General features: G+C 27.4%; 2 protein-coding genes across 3 annotated transcripts in view; both read right to left on the reverse strand.

The window, feature by feature from the left end:
- Positions 1 to 7,929, reverse strand: part of LOC724319 (netrin-A-like) — a 172,920-nt gene extending 164,991 nt beyond the window's left edge. Inside the window, exon 1 of the mRNA XM_026439195.1 lies at positions 5,755 to 7,929. Within this exon, the coding sequence (XP_026294980.1) occupies positions 5,755 to 7,093 (1,339 nt within the window). The 5' untranslated portion in view covers positions 7,094 to 7,929. The remainder of the gene's footprint in view (positions 1 to 5,754) is intronic.
- A 159-nt stretch (positions 7,930 to 8,088) lies between these two features.
- The window catches only part of LOC100577995, a 32,354-nt gene continuing 19,288 nt past the window's right edge, over positions 8,089 to 21,154 (reverse strand). The window contains exon 12 of one of the 2 annotated variants that reach the window (XM_016910871.2): positions 8,089 to 8,265. In XM_016910871.2, coding sequence (XP_016766360.2) covers positions 8,226 to 8,265 — 40 coding nt within the window. In that variant the 3' untranslated portion in view covers positions 8,089 to 8,225. Of the gene's footprint in view, positions 8,266 to 17,148; positions 17,408 to 21,154 lie in introns of those variants that run through there. The other variant, XM_026439194.1, reaches the window with a different exon arrangement.

Genomic DNA, 21,154 nt, shown 5'->3' on the forward strand with positions numbered 1-21,154 from the left:
GAGGGTGGTTTGCCCCCGACGTTTTTGATTTGAGCATGCATCCTCGATACGAGGCAACGCTTCGCCGCTTCGAATTAAGGGGTGAACCAAAAGGAGTGCCCTACCCCTAGGGGTTGATCCGCGGACGGAGCGGAGAGAGGGAATAAGAGATGAAATTGCGGGAGAGTGAAACGAGAGAGAGAAAGAGAGAGAGAGAATGAAGGACGCGAAGAGAAGGAGGAAGCAGAAACGAGAAACCAACTTCTTCTTCTCTGATCTCTGTCTTCTTCTTTCTATTGTTTTAAACAATAGAAGTGGATTAAATAAAAAAATCTTTGAAATTAATTTCTTAGTGAGTAATATAATAAAAGCTAAGGATCATAAAACTGAGATATTTCATTTTAATTTTGCTCCATGGTGAGTAGCTAGTCATCTAAAAACTTTAATTCCTGTTGGTACAGCAAATATATGATGAGCTCAGACAATAAATTCTAAAAATCCAATAGCTAATATTGCATAAATTATACCTAAATTTCCAAAAATTTCTTTTTTTCCTCTTTCATTTATTACAATACGTGAGATTAATCCAAATCCAGGTAAAATTAGAATATAAACTTCTGGGTGATCAAAAAATCAAAATAAGTGTTGATATAGAATTGGATCTCCTCCTCCTATTGGATCAAAAATGATGTATTAAAATTACGGTCAAATAATACGTTTCTCGTATTCGTCGTCTGATGGAAGATGAATCGATCATGCTCGTTTTCCATTTTCTTATTATTCTATTTTTTTCCTTTTTGCTATGCGTTTTTGGTGCCATTACACGTGATGATGGAAAACGAGCATTTATTTTCAAAATAATGATAAATGGAAAATGTGGAAAAGATATCTGCTATTTGAAATAATATATGATAAAATAAATGATTATTTATTAAAATTATTATACTTTTATCGCATTTACTTGTATATATTAATTATAGTGAATTTACAAAGTAAGTTTCTTATTTGTCAAACAAATTTAAAGCTTTATTCTAAAGATGAAAATGTATATAAAGGTTGACATGCAAAAATGTTTGTCCATTTCAAATTATAAGCTGTTTTCCATTAGAAGAAGAGTTGGAGATGAAATGTAATATTATACTCTGTTATTTCATCCAACATAAATTCAATTTGCTAATAAATAAACGATTTTTCATATTTATTTTACTCTCTATAGTCATCTTAATTCTCATCTTAATTTTCTACCTACTTTATCCTTATCCAATTCTACCTATACCTTATCCAAACACATTAAAAATATATTATTTACATAACTGTATAAAATATTGTTTTATGTTATTATATAAATCTTTATATTAGAAAAAATGTATATAAAAATTGATATGCAAAAATGTTTGTTCATTTCAAATTATAAGCTATTTAATTTTCCATTAGAAGAAAAGTTGGAGATGAAATATAACATCACACTTATTTCATCCAACATAAATTCAATTTGCTAATAAATTAATAAATAACCGATTTTTCATATTTATTTTATTCTTTATAGTCTTATCTTTATTCTCATCTTAATTTTCTATCTACTTTATTCAAACACATTAAAAATATATTATTTACATAATTATATAAAATATTGTTTTATATTATTATATATAAATCTTTATATTAGAAATATATTGTTTACTGTATAACTGTATAAAATATTGTTTTATATTATTATTATATAAATCTTTATATTAAAAATATATTATTTACACTATATAACTATAAAATATTATGTTTTGTATTATTATATAAATCTTTATATTAAAAATATATTATTTACACTATATAAGTATATAAAATATTATGTTTTATATTATTATATAAATCTTTATATTAGAAATATAATTAGTTAATAGTTTACATAACTATATAAAATATTGTTTTATATTATTATATATTATATATAAATCTTTATATTAGAAATATATTATTTACTGTATAATTGTATAAAATATTGATAATGTTTACATATATATTGTTTAAATATGGGCAATAACCTCAAAATTCAAGGAGAAAAATTTGTAAAAATAATTATTTTACAAGTAAATATATTTTTATTGTATTTTTCAAATCTATTTTCAGTTTGATTCACTTTTTCTTTGTCATTTTTGTTTGTATTTCAAACTAAATATCTAAAATCATGTATCTTAAATCATGTATGTATTAAATTATGAATCACATTTTTACAATGTTAACAGTTTAATTCTTTATCAAATGATGAGTATTTTATTCTATCAAAGACTTGAAACAATTACATTGATAAATACTCTTAAAAGAAAAATCATTGGAATCATTACAATTATCTAAAAATAAAGATTATCCGATAAGATAAGATATCTCTTGATTATAAAAACACAAAATTATTTTCTATAATATCTATAATAATTAAATGTAAAAAGAAAAAATATATAATTCTCAGAATAACGAGATTACAAGAAAATATAGAAATTCTATACAATTTTAACTTTTGTCTAAATTTTCCAAATTTTAATTCCTAAAAATAATAACTATATTTCCTATATACACCAATTAAAATGATAATTAAAACAATAATTGTATAATCCCAATTTATTTTACCAAAAAAAAATAAATAAATAAACGTGAAAAGTATTTACGATCATAATACGATCGTTGTTCTTTATTTTCTATTTTTTCTCTCCTCCTGTTTAGAAACTCTTTTCGGATTCACGCGAAACACACAAGGATAAATAAAACAACGATATCTACTGTTATCTTGAATAGAAATCGGATCCCGCAAGTTTGCGAGAGACGTTGAGACACGGGGAAAATATTTTGAATGAAATACAAGCGAGGATGAAAGCACTCGTAATGCCACGCGTACCTACAGATGAAAATGTTCACTTTGTCGGAATATGGGCACCCCCTTACGTTTGAAACATGGGCATCCCCGTGTCCTTTCGGTTGTAGGTAATGCGAGTCGACTCGCAGCTTTCGAGACAATGTGCAACTCGTCGAAATATTTTCCACCGTATGTTTCGGGAAATATTTACAAAGAAAGCATGCCGTAAATATCGTAACAAAATATAGGATAATATATTATCCTCTCCGGGACGAAATACGATATTGCGTCAGGTATATGGCAACGTGGAATGTTATTTCCAATTTTCGTGGAAAAAATTGGCAACAAAATTAATATTTTTCTAATTTTAACTTGCAAAAGTAACACTCGTGTCACGTATACGTTGATATTCTTTTCATCTTTTCTGGAATAATTACGTTTGTCCAGCTTGTATATAATTTTCTTTTAACTCTTAACGAAAAACCACGTACGAATAATTCACGAGATAAGAGAAGTAGGGTAAATTATTGGTTCTGTTTTGTGATAATATTTTTTTGTTTCGCTCTATTTAATATATTTCCAAAGACACGGGAAATTTTTCTTACGCTTACGTCTTAATTATTATTTTAATCACTGTCAAGATTATTCGCGCATAAAAATAACCTCACTTTCTACATTCTTCGGCAAGAACAATGATATCGAGCAACGACAAACGCTACGTTCGATCCATTGTGCTCTGTTTTTTTCTCCCACATCTTGATTGTAACTTTTATGATCTACATACGGGGTTTGATAGCTTCATAAACTCATTGTTGTGTTGTTAAACCAAATGTTAGGAATGAAACCGAGGGGGGAAGACTTTTCTTCTTGGAAGGAGGAAAAGATAAAATTTGTTTTAATCCTTTTCGTTCGAGGAATTAAAAACGTTAGAGAATTACTCAAAAACAAACATTAAGAATTGAAAATTTATCAAATAGAGATAAACTTTAAAGATTAACTTTTTTGTTTTCTAGGATCAATTTCTATTCATTTTTCAATCGCGAGTAAAATTTTTTAAAAAAATGAAAAAAGAGGACAGGAAAATATTCTTCTCGAGTTAAAACGCTTCTCCATTTCACACCATTGATTTCATTGTCTTTTTAATCGCATAGGTTAGAATTTAACGTTCTATTTTCTTTTTCTTCTCAATTAAATTGAAAATAATTCATGTACAAGTTTAATGGAATTGATCATAAGAAATCTTAAGAAAATCAATTACATTAGATATTTAATACATAATTTTATGAGAGCATCTCAAAATTTTGTATTGTAAAAATGATGTAAAAATAAAATGGAATGCAACAAAGAATTTGAAAAATAATATATATTATTTTCAATGATTTCTCTTCATTTTTATTGGACAATTGAATGTTTCTTTTTCTTTTTTTTTGGAAAATTTTATCTTCTTCAATAATGATTCAAAATTGCTGCTGTCTTTCAAATATTCAATTTTTTTTCATAAAACAAATTTTGTATAAATTATTAGACAATACTATGCTTAGTAAGATTAAATATTCAAATTATTCTGATTCTGAATATTGCCTATATTTAATCAGTACATAAGTGTAAATGTTGTGTCATTAACAAACAATATGGTTTCTATTGATCAATTTTTGAATTTTTCTCTTTAATTGACTTTTGTGCATGTGCAGAAATAACATTATACAACAAAAATTTATAATAAATAATCATCTTCTGATTCAAAATTTCCACAATAAAATATATTTATTGTCAAAGATGCTTAATGCATATAATTTAAATATATATTAAATATTTAATTTTAATACAACATTGCATCAATATTAAATTTTTTACTTGTTTTCCATTCATAATTGTACTATATTTTTTGAAAAACCTATTCCAAATATTTCGTGAAAGGAAAATTATGAAAGGAAAATGTGTTTCACATCTTTCCCATTGTTGTTTTTCCTTTCAACTAGAATTAACAATGTTATGAAATTTTAAAAATTAATCATACAGTACAGTATTATTTTTATTCAGTGAGAAATATTTCATAAAAATTTCATCATCTGGTATTAGATTTGAATATTCTCAGTCCAAAAAAATTATATAAATATAAAATTTGGAAGAAAACCAAGGTCTGAAATTTATATTTATAATTATATATCATCATGAATGAGATATATCTATATGTAAATTAAAATTGAATTAATAAAAAAGTATAATAATATAATTTCTATTTAATTTATAATTCCAAATTACGTTCACTTTGTAATCATTGGTACATTAATACTTTCTTATGAGATAAGAACATCTCTGCACTCAAATTTAAATTAAAAAAATACTTTCTATCAAAATGATTAGAAAAATTAAAGATAAATTTCACCAATTGCTACAAGATATAATTTTAATCCTCACTGATTCAATGAATAGTTTGAAAACTACTTATTTTTGACTTTAATATATAACTTAATTATATAATTAATAATCTTATATATAATATAATAGTCTTATAATATCTTATATATAATTAATAATTATAAGACTATTAATTATATAATTCAAATGCTATTAGAATTAATATGTAACAAGATGATCATTTTCCTATATATTTATCACACGTGTACTTCGTCATTTTCTCTAATTTCTAAATATCCATTAATTGGAAAAATAAAATACACAGCATAGAAATGACAGAACGACGATCAAACTTTTCCTCTGCACGAATCGATCGTAAATCGTAAAAAAAATAACCTCTATAAATCTGAACCCAATTATTCGGAAGAAAAAGCAGTTGGCGCGTTGGGAACCGCGAGAACAAGGAAGGAAGTGAGAGAAAACAGCGAGTAATTATCGAAAAAGTGGTTGAAATTCGACTCGAAGCAAGGAGAGAAAGGGAGAGACTGGTTCGGGAGGAGAAAAAGGAAGCTAACCTTTGCATTCGTTGGCATCCCTGGCGGTGGCCCGTGCCCAGGGTCGATCGAAGTGGAACGGCCGACATCTCTCGCAGTCTCTGCCGGCGGTGTTGTGCCTGCACTCGCAGGCGACCTCGCCGTCCTTGCCTTGGATACACCTCGCCGCGTGGCCGTTGCACTTGCACCTGCCGCCGACGGCAAAGTCGGAGACGGCGTAGTGATGGGCGAGCGTGCCCGTCCCGAGGCCGGCTGCTGCGAGGGTGCTGCTCGTCGTGGTGGACACGGTGACGGCCGCGAAAGCGCCCCCCCCGCCCTCCTCCACCGCGTCGTTCGACTGCATCTCTTGGGGGGCGATCACCTGGTGCACCGAGGGCAGAGCGGTGGCCAGGGGGTCGAGCGAGCCCCGGCTCTTCTGGCTCTTCAGCCTCTCCTCCCGCTCCCTCTCGCGTTTCGCCAGCTCCTCGAGGCCGAGGCCGTGCTCGTCGCCGCCGCCCAGCTGCAGCACTTGCTCCTGGGACGGTTGTTGGGGCATGTGCAGGCGGTTGAACACGACGCGGACGTCGGTCGCCGTCACCCAGTCCTGCAGCACCGGCGAGTTGTCGAAGTCGGAGGCCGACGGCCGGCCCTCGAGCGTGCTGAACGCGATCCTGCCGACGGGCGCGAGCCCGTTGCCGCCCGTGTACCGATGGCTGTCCGTGCACCTCGCCTCCTGCTCGTTCGCCTTCGTGATGGTGGCCCGGTTCGGCCTCCCGTAGACGCGGCGGCACTGGGACGAGTAGAATTGGAAAGGTTGCCAGGTCTTGCCGTAGTCCATCGACTTGTAAATCGCGATCGAGTCAGGCTTGGCCGCCTTCGGGCAGAACTGCAGGCTGACGTAGGTCAGCTCGTACTTCTTGCCCAGGGAGAGGGTCAAGGTCACGTTGTCGGGCGGCGCGGAGAAACTCTGCGACGTGACGAGCGGCTCGCTCCGCCAGCAGGTCACGTTGTTGGGGTTGCTCACGTCCGTGAGGTAGCTCGCGGGGAAACGGCGCCGCGGCGTGCTGTCGTCGCAGATGTGGCACTGACCTATGCCGGTGCTACCTCCCGGCTGCTCGACCACGTCGCAATACCTCGTGGGCCCGCCGCTCCCGCAGGTCGAGGAGGCCTCGATCGCCGCGCCGAACGCCGCGTTCACGAAATTCGGTATGCACCGTCGCGGCCTGTCCTCGTCGTAGCACGGATCCGATGGGTGCTGCTGGCTGGGGAACGTTTTCGCGTAGATCTCGCTCCCCCCCAACGCGTAGCCGCGATCGATACCCACGATCACTCCGCAAATGATCCCGACGAGGAATCGCGCGTCCCTCGATCCGCTCCTCATCTTCGACCGTGGTGTTATTTCGCGCGCCGGCCGATTTTATCTCCTCTCTTCTCCCTTCCCTTCTCCCTTCCCGCCCTCCTTCCCCCTTTCCCTCTCGCTCTGCCTCGCCTCTCCTCGTCCCTTCTTACCCGCACAGCCCCTTACTGTGTCACCTACGCGCGCAAACCGTCCTTCTTTCGTCCGACGATTATTTCCTCGCTCCGTTCTTCTCCCGATAACGGAAGAACGACGAGGGTTGCGATCCCGTTCGATCCTCTCTCCAACAGAGAACTCTCGATCTTACGCTTCTCGGCTGGTCGTCATCTCGCGACGCGATCGATTTTACGATTCGTTCAACGCGTCGATGCCGACTAGCGAGCCCGCTTCCTTCGATCGTTCTTCCTTTACTTGCATTATTTCGCGAATTCTTCTCGAAAGCTCGCCTCTTCGATTCAATACTCTCGAATATTTTCGAACGTTGTTGTTGTTGTTGCCCGTCGAGACGATTGCCGGGAAAGCAGCTTCGATAAATTTCATCGAGAGGTGTATTCACTCAGGTGTATTCGATGTTCAGAACGCGGAACGCGCGTGTCAATTTCATTCCTGAGCGAGTACGGTACGATCGTAACGAGATGCGGTAGGGGCGCGTGCGCGCGTTACACGCGACAGTTTCGCTCGAACGCGAATCGTTGAAACGTGTGTATACCTCGAAAAGACACGGTACGCGGCACGCCGCTCGGGCCGAAGCGATGCGACCCGAGGAGAAGGAAGAAAAATCGACGATCAACGATCCTCCACGGACGGCGGCTCGCCGCTAACTGAATCGCCGTCCTTGCACGGTGTGCATCCGAACTGTTCCGAGTCTCTCTCTAGCTCGCAGCCATCCCCACCACCGCTCTTCCTCCGCTCGCCCGAGTCTCCCTCTCTTTCCCCTTTGACCGCCGGCTCGCATCCTCTCGTCCAAGACCAATTCCTGCTCGGCCAATCCGGGGGCGCCACTACTCGCCGCGACCCCACTACTCGCGTTCCGCCACACTGGATCGAGGATCCAGCAGCCGCGCCGCGCTACCGGAAACCAGCCGACCACTGGACCAGCAGACGATATTCCCTTCTCTCCTCTTTTCGCCCGCTGCCTTCGCCTCTCCTTGCGCGTTTACCTCGAGGAAGATCGGCCCGAAGAAATTTTCGAAGGGCTGCAAGAAGCGAGTCGGAATTAACCTCGATTCCAACTTTATCTTTCTGCTTAAACCGTATATTGCTTCGTTTCGATCATCCCCTTTCATCGCACTTATGCTCGAAAAGGAAAATTATTTTTAATTTCTCTCAGATGAGAGTTTACTTTTAATTTCTAACGAGCTGGTCTTATATATAGATAAAATTGTATTGTAAAATGTACGAAATAAAGTTTAAAAAGTATAAATGCATATGTGACTTATTTATGTGATGTAATATGGGAAATGTAACGATAAATGTTATGAACATGTATCTTTGATCGTACGATATATTCATTAATTTAAAAATATTAATTTAAATTTTCGATTTAAAAATAAAATATGTCTTTTTATATATTATATTCTAAATACTATTTATAATTAATAGTAAACTTTAAACGACAAAATTTTAAAATAAATAATTATAGATTATGACAAAGAAGATTAAAGTTTATCAAATATGTATCTATTCATTAAGATGAATATTTTATGAAATAATTGCATTTGTTATTTATTATTTACCAAAATAATATTACATATAATAAAATATTACTATATTTTAATAGTAAAATAGTAAATTTTTTCAAAAAATTTTGCATAAAAAGATATAAAGTAAAGTAGAAAGATTATAATCCATACATAATAAATTTACTTTAACTGTTTTAAAGATTAAAACAATTTTTCTCTATAGCTTCAATTTTAATTCATTGATGTTTTTTTATTCAATAAATATTTGTTTTCCAAAGTAATATGAAATATTATTTGCATGCAAATATTTCATTTTGATTTATTTTTGATGGTTGATTGAATTGAAGTTATTGTGCAATAATTAATTATAATAACAATAAAATAATAAAATAACATTAATAATTATAAAATATCAATGAGGACTAAATATGTATTGCATTTTTGATTGTATTATGAATTTTTTTTTGATATCTAGAATCTACCCTTCAATGATGTTCCACATGTTTATTAACACTCTGTATATAATGAAATATATACGTTATATATATTATAAATTGAAATTTGTTAATAAATAATAAAATAGATTTCAATTATTCGTTCAAACGTCAAAAAATTCATTATGATAATGAAGAAAATGAAATTTGTACATTTATAATATAATAAATTATAAAATATACATTTAATAATTGCATTAAAATTTATTTATTAAAATTTTATAAACTTATCCAAAAGTTACACTATTTCATATTATTAATTCCTTGAATTCCTTCTTTTCCAATTTTGTTTTAATTCGCACAAAGTAAAAAATTTATGAAATCCTTGAAATTTATGAAACTTTCTAAAAATTAAGTTGCAATAGTTTGACTTTTTAATATATAGTTATTTCGAGAGTTTGATATAAATCAAAAAATAAACAGAATATCTCATATTTCTATTCTCTCCATTCTGGTCAAATAAAATAGGACCGCAAAGAGTATTTCTATTTTTTCTTTTAATTTAAAAAAATTTGCTCATAGTATTTTCTTCATTATCATATTACAAATACATATATTTAGAATTTTGATTACTTTTGATTACTATAATTATTTAAAAGAAAAAAGAATTGTAAAAAAAAATATTGCAAATTCTCATTTATAATCAGAATATTAAGAAATAATATATATTAAAATTATATTAAAAATATATTATATTATGTTAGATATAATTATCTACATTTTATTTCATGCAATGTTCAATTCTAATTTTTATTGATATGTATTTTTTAAAAATCTTCTTCGAAAATGAAGAAACTATTAATGAAATAACAATTTTGTGAAATAAAACATATTAATTTTAATATTCGTAATTTTAATATTAAAAATAAGAAATGTGAATAATGTGTGTCATTTCTTTCTTTTTTCCCCTTCTTCATCTCAAAAAAAAAAAAAAAATTAATTTTTCATTTATTCATTCAAATATTTTAAATAATTCAAAAATTCCAAACTTTCAATTGAGAATTCTCCAATTGATTAATCTTTAAAATTTTTGAAATAATTGAAAAATTATTCAATTATATATATCATTAATAAAAAAACTATTAATCAATTACCTCTTAATAATTTTTTTAATTATTTCTTCAATTATCTCTATTGATTATAATTGAAAGCACTTTTAAACTTAAATAATTTAAATGCTTAATTTTTGCAGATATATTTCAACAGAAGATGTACCTTTTCTCAAAGAGAAAATATAAAATATAACTCCGTAACACACGTAACAAGAGTAGACGTGATAACCATTTGCCAAAATAACAATTATCACTTCGCAAGGCAAAGCGTATATTTTTCAAATAGCCCCCTCTGTCAACATTTAAAAAAGACGTGCCCGTGTAGAAAAATAAACACCAATAGCGAGGCGGAGAATAAAATTATAGTATAGGAGTGGAATTAAGAAAAGAATTCGCAGAATTCGGCATAGGATTTTATTTCGTAATGGTTGTACACCAGAAAAGAGAGGCGAAGGTTTCTTTTCCATCGATTCGACGGGAAGACAGGTCCCTATGCGTGCATGGATTATGGATCGGGTTCTCTGAGGGTCTATTGGTCGAATTGGCGAGCGGAAAAAAAGCAGAACGGTATGCAGGAGATACTACGTCGAAAAGTAAGAACGGCAAGATAGAAAGAGAGGACGGGTTGATGCTTCTGTAGGCCATCACGCGATCCCTGCCAGAAGATCCTCGAAGAAAACCTCTCGTTAGTTTCTACAATCACCGCAAAATAGCCTCCAATTTTTTTTTTTTAAATATCAATTCGTGTCCATACTCTGTTTTAAAACATATCGCTTCCCTTTTTTTCTTTTATTCTCTCCTTTTATTGAATTCAATTTCAATTTTATTTCTCTACACGATCACTTTGCTCTACAATATTCGATATCTTTTAGATTTATGGAGAAATAATTTTGTATTGGATATTGATATAACAATCATTTGTACTGTAAAAGAATTATATTTTAATAATCTGAATGTAAAACATTGATGCAATTACGAAAAAGTAGTTTAAACAAATAATATATAGTTATATTAAGATAAAAAAAATATATAGAGCAAAATAGAGCAATGAATAAATAGTTTTAGAATTTTGATTTGTTATAGAAATTTAAAAAAGATTTTTTTAATTTAAACAAAAATGTAATTTTTCTAATCGATCTAAATATTTTCATTTTTTTTACAAAAATATACGAATTACATAAAGGATGTTAAAATAAATATTACAAAAAATATAAATTCAAAATTAAAGGTCAACTATTAATCGATTTATAAACGTATATTTAAAATTAGCAAATATTTCATAATTTATGGAATGTTTTATTTGTAATACAAATTGATAGGAAGTTTCTTATGAAGAAATAAAAATAGAAAAAAGAAAAATTAAAAAAAAATTTTTTTTTAAAACTTCGTTTTTGAGGCTCATAAATAAAAAAAATTTTTTCAAATATAGTTTTCAACATCCTGTAAATATAGATATTGAAAATCTAAATTTTTGTTTCTTTACCTCTTGTAGTATATTATTATTGCTATAATATCTTGTTTTTAATCATTTTTAATAATTGCCTTACAATTTTATATAAAATAATGTAATATTATATATAATTAATATATTAATATTATAAATTATAAATTATATTATAAATTATGTAATATTATTTATGTTAATTTACACATATATTAAATTAATATATGTATTTTTATTTTATAATAACATTTGCAAATAAAATTAAGAAAAATTGCAAAGATTACTTCAAAAAATTTTTTGTTATTTTTTCTTTTTTACTGTCTTTTTTACTATTTTATTCATTGTAATTATTTTATTCATTACTTTATTCATTTGTTCATTTTTTTCTTTTTAAAATATTTTAAAAACTAAAGAAATATTTTAATAAATGGTATTATTCTGTTTAGATGTAGAAAAATGTATACAAAAAATAATTTTAATAACTTCAAAAAAAATATTAAAAAGGAACCATTATTTATATTGCCTTATCATAGATTAATTCAAATTTGTCAATTTTATTTTTTTACATTTTATTATATAAATAAATAATTCATTACGAAAATGGAAAAACTAAAATATGTATCATAAAAAATTAGAATAGTAAAATGTTGTAATATTTAATCCATATTTTTGTTATAAAATTATTCGATACATCTAGAATCATTTATCATTTCTCTTCGTTTATTCTATCTGTAATTAGTATAAGAAAAATATATTTTGATAATCGTCTTTCATATAAATTATGTTATATTATATTATATGATATAATTATATAATGATAAGCAGATAAGATAAACTGAGATTCAAAAATAACAGAAGATATTAAATATTTAAAAATAATATATTAAATAGTTAAAAAATATTATATACTTAAAATATATATCATAGATTCATAATTGCAAATTTTTAACATACGACGAAAAATCATAATTAAAATACATATATTCTAACGATATCTATACATGCAATAAAGACAAAATTTAGAGAAAAAAATTCACTTTTCGATAATGATAAAGTAACTTTTAAAACTGAAAAAAATTTGAAATAAATCAAAACAAATGTAACTGAAATATTTCTATAATTCATATATATATATATATATATATATATATATAATATGTTTGAAAATAAGCTTCACACTTTACTTTATTTTCATTTATTATTATAATTTAATTCAATAAATAATTCTAAAAAATTGAAATAACAAAATTCTTCTAGTAACAGACGGCATCTAACCGGAAATTTCTAAGCGGAAGCGATATCTTTAAAATTAAACATATTATTACATATTATCTAAATTACATATTTTACAAAGGATAATAAAAGAGTAGAAGAAGATAAAACGAAAAACGTGGAAATTTTTATGTATTTTAATTATGTCTACATATACAAGATAATAAATTGTTTCGTTTGAAAATGATATTTTATTATATAAAATATAAAAAAGAGTATTATATTTAATACTAGACTAAAAGTATGTATTATATTACCAATACATTATACTATATTATGTTATATTATATAGGTACATATTTTTTTAATTAATTTTTTGTTTCTTTTTTTTCATATAATCAATTTCAAACATGTTTTTTTAGTTTGTTATCCTCTACTTTTGACATTGTCTTTTATTGTTTAACAAAAAAAAGTCTCAACTCTATCAATATTTGCATATTAGAAATATCTTTTTTGATTTTGATTATTCTCTTGTGAAATATAACAACTCCAATCAAAGAATTAATCAAAAGATTTAATAAAGATTCGATTCGATGCTCAAACTATTAAGAATAGAATAAAACTTCTGAATGTTCATGAATGAAGTACCATTTAATGTTTTTTAAAAAGCCAATATTGATTTAAATTATGATAATTTTGATTATCTTGTTCTTCTATTTTGATTTCTCATGTTATTAACTTACAAGTAATATAGTAAAAAAATCTATCTTTTTGCATTTATCTAAAAAAAACTATTAAGAAATTAATTAACTATGATGATTGTATTATAATATTTCTCCATTTTTTTATTTTTATTTGATAATTTACATTATTTATATTTATTATTAAAACTTATCATAAAATAATTATATATATATATATATATTAATTAAAAAAATATTTAAAAGTCATTCATACAAAATAAACATCATTGTTCAAATATTTTTATAAATCATGCGTGCATATTATTCGCAAGTTGATAAAAATTGATCAATAAAAAATGAAGATGACTATATTGACTATAAAAAAGAAATATAAAAAATAGATAAAAATTTTGAAAAATTCAAATTTTACAAAGTATTATTCTTTGTAGGCTGGAGACTCCGTAATACTCGATCAAATTTCAGATTGATCGTTAAGATGACGATCGGGAAAAAAATTTTCTCGTAGAATCGAGGCGTAGACGATAAGCGGCATTCGTTAATCGAATTAATGTAATCTGAAGGAACAGCTAGGCGAGCACGAGCGAGCGTGATGACATTCTCGGCTTTAGGCTTTTCGGCTTAGGCCTCTTGCTTCGGATTAAAACTTTACAGCGATCGACAAACGACCAATCCGAGCTTTCGGAATGTCTTTTATTTAGCTTTTTTTCCCCCTCTTTCCGGACGTCTTACAGTGAACTTCCGTTGCGTAAAATTTAATACTATTACTATCTCTTTATTCTATTCCTCCATGATATGTTTAAACTTCTTCCAAGGCTAAATTTAAAATTTGAATATTTCGATCAATCAAAATGTTTCGAGGAAGTATTATATTACGTAATACTACTTATTATAGAATTTAGAATATTTATCTTTACACAACTTTTATGATAATATTTTATAATTCTTTTTTTAATTTAATTTTTACAAAAATTTTATTTTAAATTTTATATTTTATATTTATGTTTAAATATTTTTAATATAATCTTCCTGCTTATATTATGTTTATTTAATTTTCTATATTATTAGGATATATGAATGTTAATATATTTGTAGGTTACTTTTAAACAATTTTGAAAGTCAAAACAAATTTACATCCCCTTATTTTTGTATATATCAATTTTTGTTTGTTTTAATTTCTAGAATTGTAATCCCTCAAATGTCCTGCAAACATATTAATATTCTAGGTAAAGTTATTATTGTAATCCTTTTATATACGACATAAGAATTGATTTAAATGATTTTGATTTGATTAATCAAAAAAACATTATCAAAAACGAGAATTTTATTTTAATTAATAAATTTTTTGGTTATTTTCATATATTTTATATATTTTAATAATATTATCGATAGTTACTCATAATCAAAATAAAATTCTTGTCATTGATAATAGTTATTATAAACTAAAATATTATATAATTCAATAATAAATATTTTTGAATAAAAAATTAATATTTTTTTAATCATTTTTTAAAAAATTTTTTCGAGATTTAATAATGAGTGTCTATTATATATTTAAGAGAAAATTAGTTTTGTTTATTGATTTTTTTAGAAAATTAAAATTTTAAATTAATTTTTATATAATTTTTAAATAAAAGTTTAAATTAATTGTTATTTTTTCATTCAACTATATATATTACTATATAGTACTATAATATGTATGATCATAATTTTTTCAATTGATATGAATTATTAATAAATAATATATTTTTCAGTATATTCTGTAAATCTAATGAATTTAAAATAAATACACTTTTTAATTATTATCTTTGTATGTCTTTTTTTTAATTATCTATAATTTTCAAGATTTTCATATTTTTTCTCATACTTTTGAATTTATTAACAAAAAATAAAACTTAAAAATACTTAAATAATAGATTTATATAAATATTAATATAAATATTAATATAAATATTATAAAATTGGTAAATATAATATAAATATAAATATAAAATATAAATATATAATATAATATAAATATATATAAATATTAATAAAATTGGTAAATAAAATTCTAAATTTAAAGTATTACTTCCATAAAATCTATATAAAACTTTTTAACTATTTTTTAATATTTTTTAATAAATAAATATAATAATTTCATATTATTTTAAACTTCTAACATATAAAAAATATATAATAATTTTAAAAAATTAGTCTATTCACTTATCAAAGTGAATTGTTTTTAAACTTACATTATATGACACTATATTTTTTCTATTTTTTATAATCGATTTAGGAAATGTATCATTGTATCAAAACTTAAAAATATTAATTAAATAAAAAAGATAAAAGAAAAAAAATTGAACAACCGATTTTTAATATTTTTAATTTAAATAGTAAAATATTTTTTTAAATATATTAAAAGTATATATTAAATTCATTAAATATATATTTGTTAAAAAACTAAAAATAAAATAAATATTTAAAACTTTAAAACTTAATTAATTTTATGTACTTTTAAATATTCTTCACATTATCTAAAAAAATTGACATAGCAATGGTATTTAATATATTTTAATATAGAATATAGAATATAGAATAAAACTTAGAAAAATTTTATATAATTTACAAAAAATTAAATACATATATTATTTATAACTTTTTAAACTGTATCGTTTATCTCATATTCCACACATTATAGGTGGCAAAGTTATACTTACCTTCCATTATAATTTACATAACATTTATATATTGTTTTATATATATATATAAATAACATTTCTAATATGATTAAATATATTAAAATTCATAACCACTTCTTTAATATTTTTTCTCAATTTATATTTAACTTTTTATATCGTATTTATTAAGCCACGCATTATAATTATTAAAAAAAGATTTAGAGAATTAAATTAATCGTTTAAACGTTTTTTCCATCTTAATAAATAAATAAAATAGTGAAACGCTCGCCATTATTTATCTGTTCAATATTTACTAATAAATTTGTATTTGCAATTTGAAATTGTTACTATGACAATGTTTTTTGGTTTAACAGTAATAAAAATAGTATTCGCGTAATGATCGTTTCATACAATGTTTCTTTTCTCTCACTTCTGGCCCCAGCCGATAAATTTTACAAACAACAATTACGAAAACGGAACAAAAATATCAAAAGACAGACAGAGTGTTTCATAGCTTATAAATTGTCTTATAATTAATAAATTTAATATTATAATATAATATAATTTCAAATATCGCATTGACTCCGTGTTACTCGAATAAGTAAATATACAATATACAATTTTTTATTATTATAATAATATTAAATATTTTCTTTTTTTTGTAATCTTCAATAGTTGTACACATCTACAGTTCTCTAATAATAATAGTAATTATACTATTATAATAATAATAATAATAATAATAATAATAATATAATAACAAATTAAATATAAACTTAAATACAAAAAATTAATTAAATATAAATTTAAATACAAAAATAAATAATAATATAATGAAAATAAATAATGATATTTTAATAATAAAATTTTGTTACAATATACATTACAATAAGTAATGTTTGAGTGGCTTACGATTTTCCTGTGCATTAAGGGAAGTTTACAGCGACATATTTTCCGTGTTTGCACGCATGCTTGTGTGGCTTAAAACAACGTACCAACTCGAAGATTAATAGAACCCTATTCATTCCCAAAACCGTCCGTATAGTAAGTATGTACTTACAGAATTATCCCAATATTACACAAATGTGAACTGTAAAATTTAAATTATTATATTCTATTTACATAATTTTTAAAGTTCATGCACGGAACATTGAAAAGAAAAAACCCAGTCAAATAACCACAAAATATCTATTTATGACAAACTTTTAATAACTGTATATATATATATATATTAATGTACCAAACTGGCGAACGATTTCTTGCAGGTTAGAATACATTGAATACGAAATAATGATAGAATACGATTGCAAAGTTTATAGTAAGTTATTCGATTAAGCGACTAATTTACGACTCATGAAACACCCTGTATACATACGAATGTCAATTGTACTTCAACCAATAGATTACCAATACTTTTGTGTATCGTGATATTATTTAAATTTGATAAAGAAATAATCTGAACAATAAATTTCTTAAATATATTCTCTTTTGTAATTAAAATTTATTCGAAATTGATCACTCAGATTATTTCAAATACTTATTAAACGATATTTCTCGATCATCAAATTCATCATTAAATATATATATATAATAATATGTATACACGGAAATAATAAAAATTATTGTTCTCGTCGCCATGTGTCGTCGCTATGCCATAATTATTCGTTTAAGCACATCAATAAATAAAAAAATTAAAAATACTACAAAGCACCGTAAAAATCGGTCTCATCGATCTCTCAAGTTGTCATCGGCATTTTACATAAAAGTACGCTAAAAAAAAAAAAAAAAAAAAAAAAATGAAACGTATATTCACTAACCCTTATATAATTTTGTATTTTAAAAGAGCATTTCATTTTCGTAAGAACATCGAAATGCTATACAATCGTGAAGTGCACGTTTTAACATTCAAAGTTTTTTTTTAACATTCTTCTTCTATTTGAATATAAATCTATTTAGATACTGATTTAAGAAAAAAAAAAAAAAAAAAAAAAGAAAAAAGCACACGATTTTTGAAATACTGAAAATATAAAATAATATACTTGTGTGTACAAAATATAAATTGACAAACAAAATTGACAAATTTTAATTCTCGGTTGCGCGAAAATCCGCGGGGAAGAAATCTCTAGCAAACTCTAGATATGGCAATAAGAGTTCATTGCATTAATTTTTCTTTTTTTTTTTTCTATCTCGATTAAAAAGGAATATCAATCATCTTCTGAAGATGCTTCGCACATAAATCATATATCTATACCGACTTAAATATTTAAATTTTTGGGACACGATCGATTGAAAAATTTCTTCTGTCTACCGTTAAATGAACAGAGGATATGTAATATGTTTTTGTTGTTTTGTTGTTTTTTTTTTCTTTTTTTTTTTTTTTGTGCAATGTTCCCACATTAACCATTGTTAAAGTATATTATATCTGTATTTGTTTTGTTTTTGCGCTACGAAGAAAAGCTATCGGTTTATACTTTCCTTCCGGCCGAAGACGCGTAGCGGGTGAAACCGCGCTTACGTTTTAGATCTACACAAAAATGCGAGTTACACGATATCTACATGTTGTTGCGGCTCGCCTTTCGAATAATTTCAATTATTCTGATAAAATGCATTTTGGTGCACACGTAGTCGCACATATCGATGATGCGATCCCACTTACGCGATAAAAACGAATATAAAACTATTTGTAAAAGATCGCAAGAACGGTGTATATAATGCATCTACATGCGCCGCATTTAAGTTCATCCTGCGATCGTTTTTTATTTAGGCTCGATCGTCGCTGATAAAACAAGATATAAAGATAAAATGTGTATTCTTTTTTTTTTTTGTTTCTTTCTTTCTTTCTTTCTTTTTTTTTCTTTTTCTTTTTTTGGCATACGGCGCACGACGATACTTACATAATAATTCTTTATCTACGTACACACGTACATAGGTAATTATAATAACATGATTTCTTATTGTATATTCATATCTAATTGATCGATATAGATAAAATAATAAATATAAAATATATTAAATCGCCGTAAAAGGATTTTGAAAAATGAAAAAATGGTTTAATATTTTTTTTATATATATATATATATATGTGTGTGTTTTTTTCTTTAAACGTGTTCCTTATTATATTGCATTTTTCACTTATTTTCTTCTTTTTTTTTTTTTTCTTTTTTTTCTTTTTTCAATCTTTTGCTATATATTTATTTCGCATCGCACACACGCATACACAGACAGGAACAATCACGGGCGCTCTTCCCTTCCCCTATCTATACTACATATATAATATTTCGTTCTATCGGAAATAACTTAATATCTATATCCAATATATTAAATAATAATCGTATCATCAATATATTAATTTTAAATAATATAATTTCTAACAAAACACCCGCCACTCAACAAATATAATCAAAAATATACCTCGACGATATTCTTATTTGGAAATTTCAATAATAAAATAATTACGTTCCTAGAATTTCTACTTCATTATTATAAACTCTTGTATATAATATTAATTATATTATACGGCTAACGTAAGATTTTCTTTAATTCACAAATATATTTTTGGCATACTACGATGCGATACATTTGACTACGCGCTAATGAATAATATATGACTGAAAATATAATAAAGATACAAGAGATTATTATACAACCACATTTTTTTTCTTTTTCCCTAGATTGAATAGAGATTGTGATTTCAAACAAGTTAAATAAAATAATAATATTCGTAAGAAATGTACAAGTACGTGACGGGTTGGAATATAAATATTATTTAAAAAATCGATTTTTTTTCAATCAAGCAGTTGCAGATAATTTAATTTTAAAAAGAAGACTTAAGATGACGAAGAAATATATAGCTTTATGCTATGTAATAATCGTTCTAAATAATTCAAATGATATCTTTTTTTTTAAATAATAATGATTCTACGTACTCGGTAAAACTTTGTTTTACTTATAAAAAAAAAAAAAAAAGAGAGAGAGAGAATGAAATAAAATAAATAAATATTCATAAGTATTAATGAAAAGAATTCTTAAATATTTTCTGAGATATGGCAGTTTGACAAATCTAAATTAGAATGTATAATTTTCAAAAAAATTTTGTTACTGTTCGAGTACGCGAAGCTTACTGTTTCAGTGTTAAATTTTAATCAGATCAATTCCATTTCTCGACATTCTATTATCGATATAATCGTTCTTAAAAATGAAACTTATATTATTTCTGTATATTAAAATAATGCGTATGCATGGGTCTCATGAACTATCACAAGACAATGGAAGTGTTCTCTTATTTGCTTTCACGTTATATCTTATTCATAGAACACAGTGCATACATTACTATTTTTTTACTAGATGGTCAAATATTCCAGTTTGATTTTTATCTTGAAACTGTTGGAAGGTTCCCTTCAAAAAGCTGATAATATATATATATATATAGCACATATATATTTGTATTTCTTCGTGTGAAAAATATTCATTTAAATTCATTTAAATATTGTATTTCACAAAAAATATGACTCTCTATATAAAATTGTCAAATTCTATTATCTCGCTAAAAATGTTGTGTTTCATTTGCGATAAAACATGCATCGATGAAACAGTAATTATAAACTGCTCTTTTGACATATGATTTACATTAAATAATATTTTCATCATTTAAGCTATTATTATAACATTATAATATAAATTCTTGATTATTCGTTTAAATATCATTTTTGATGTCGTATATGAATGTACAATGAATTCTATGTATTTTTGTGCTCTTCATCTTTATAAATTTATAAATATAAATTTTGAAATGTTTCTTTCCGAAATTAATAAATAATTCAAATTTTGTTCATTGTAT

This window comes from Apis mellifera, linkage group LG2 (genome assembly GCF_003254395.2).
Source record: "Apis mellifera strain DH4 linkage group LG2, Amel_HAv3.1, whole genome shotgun sequence".
In the NCBI taxonomy this organism is placed as follows: Eukaryota; Metazoa; Arthropoda; class Insecta; order Hymenoptera; family Apidae; genus Apis; species Apis mellifera.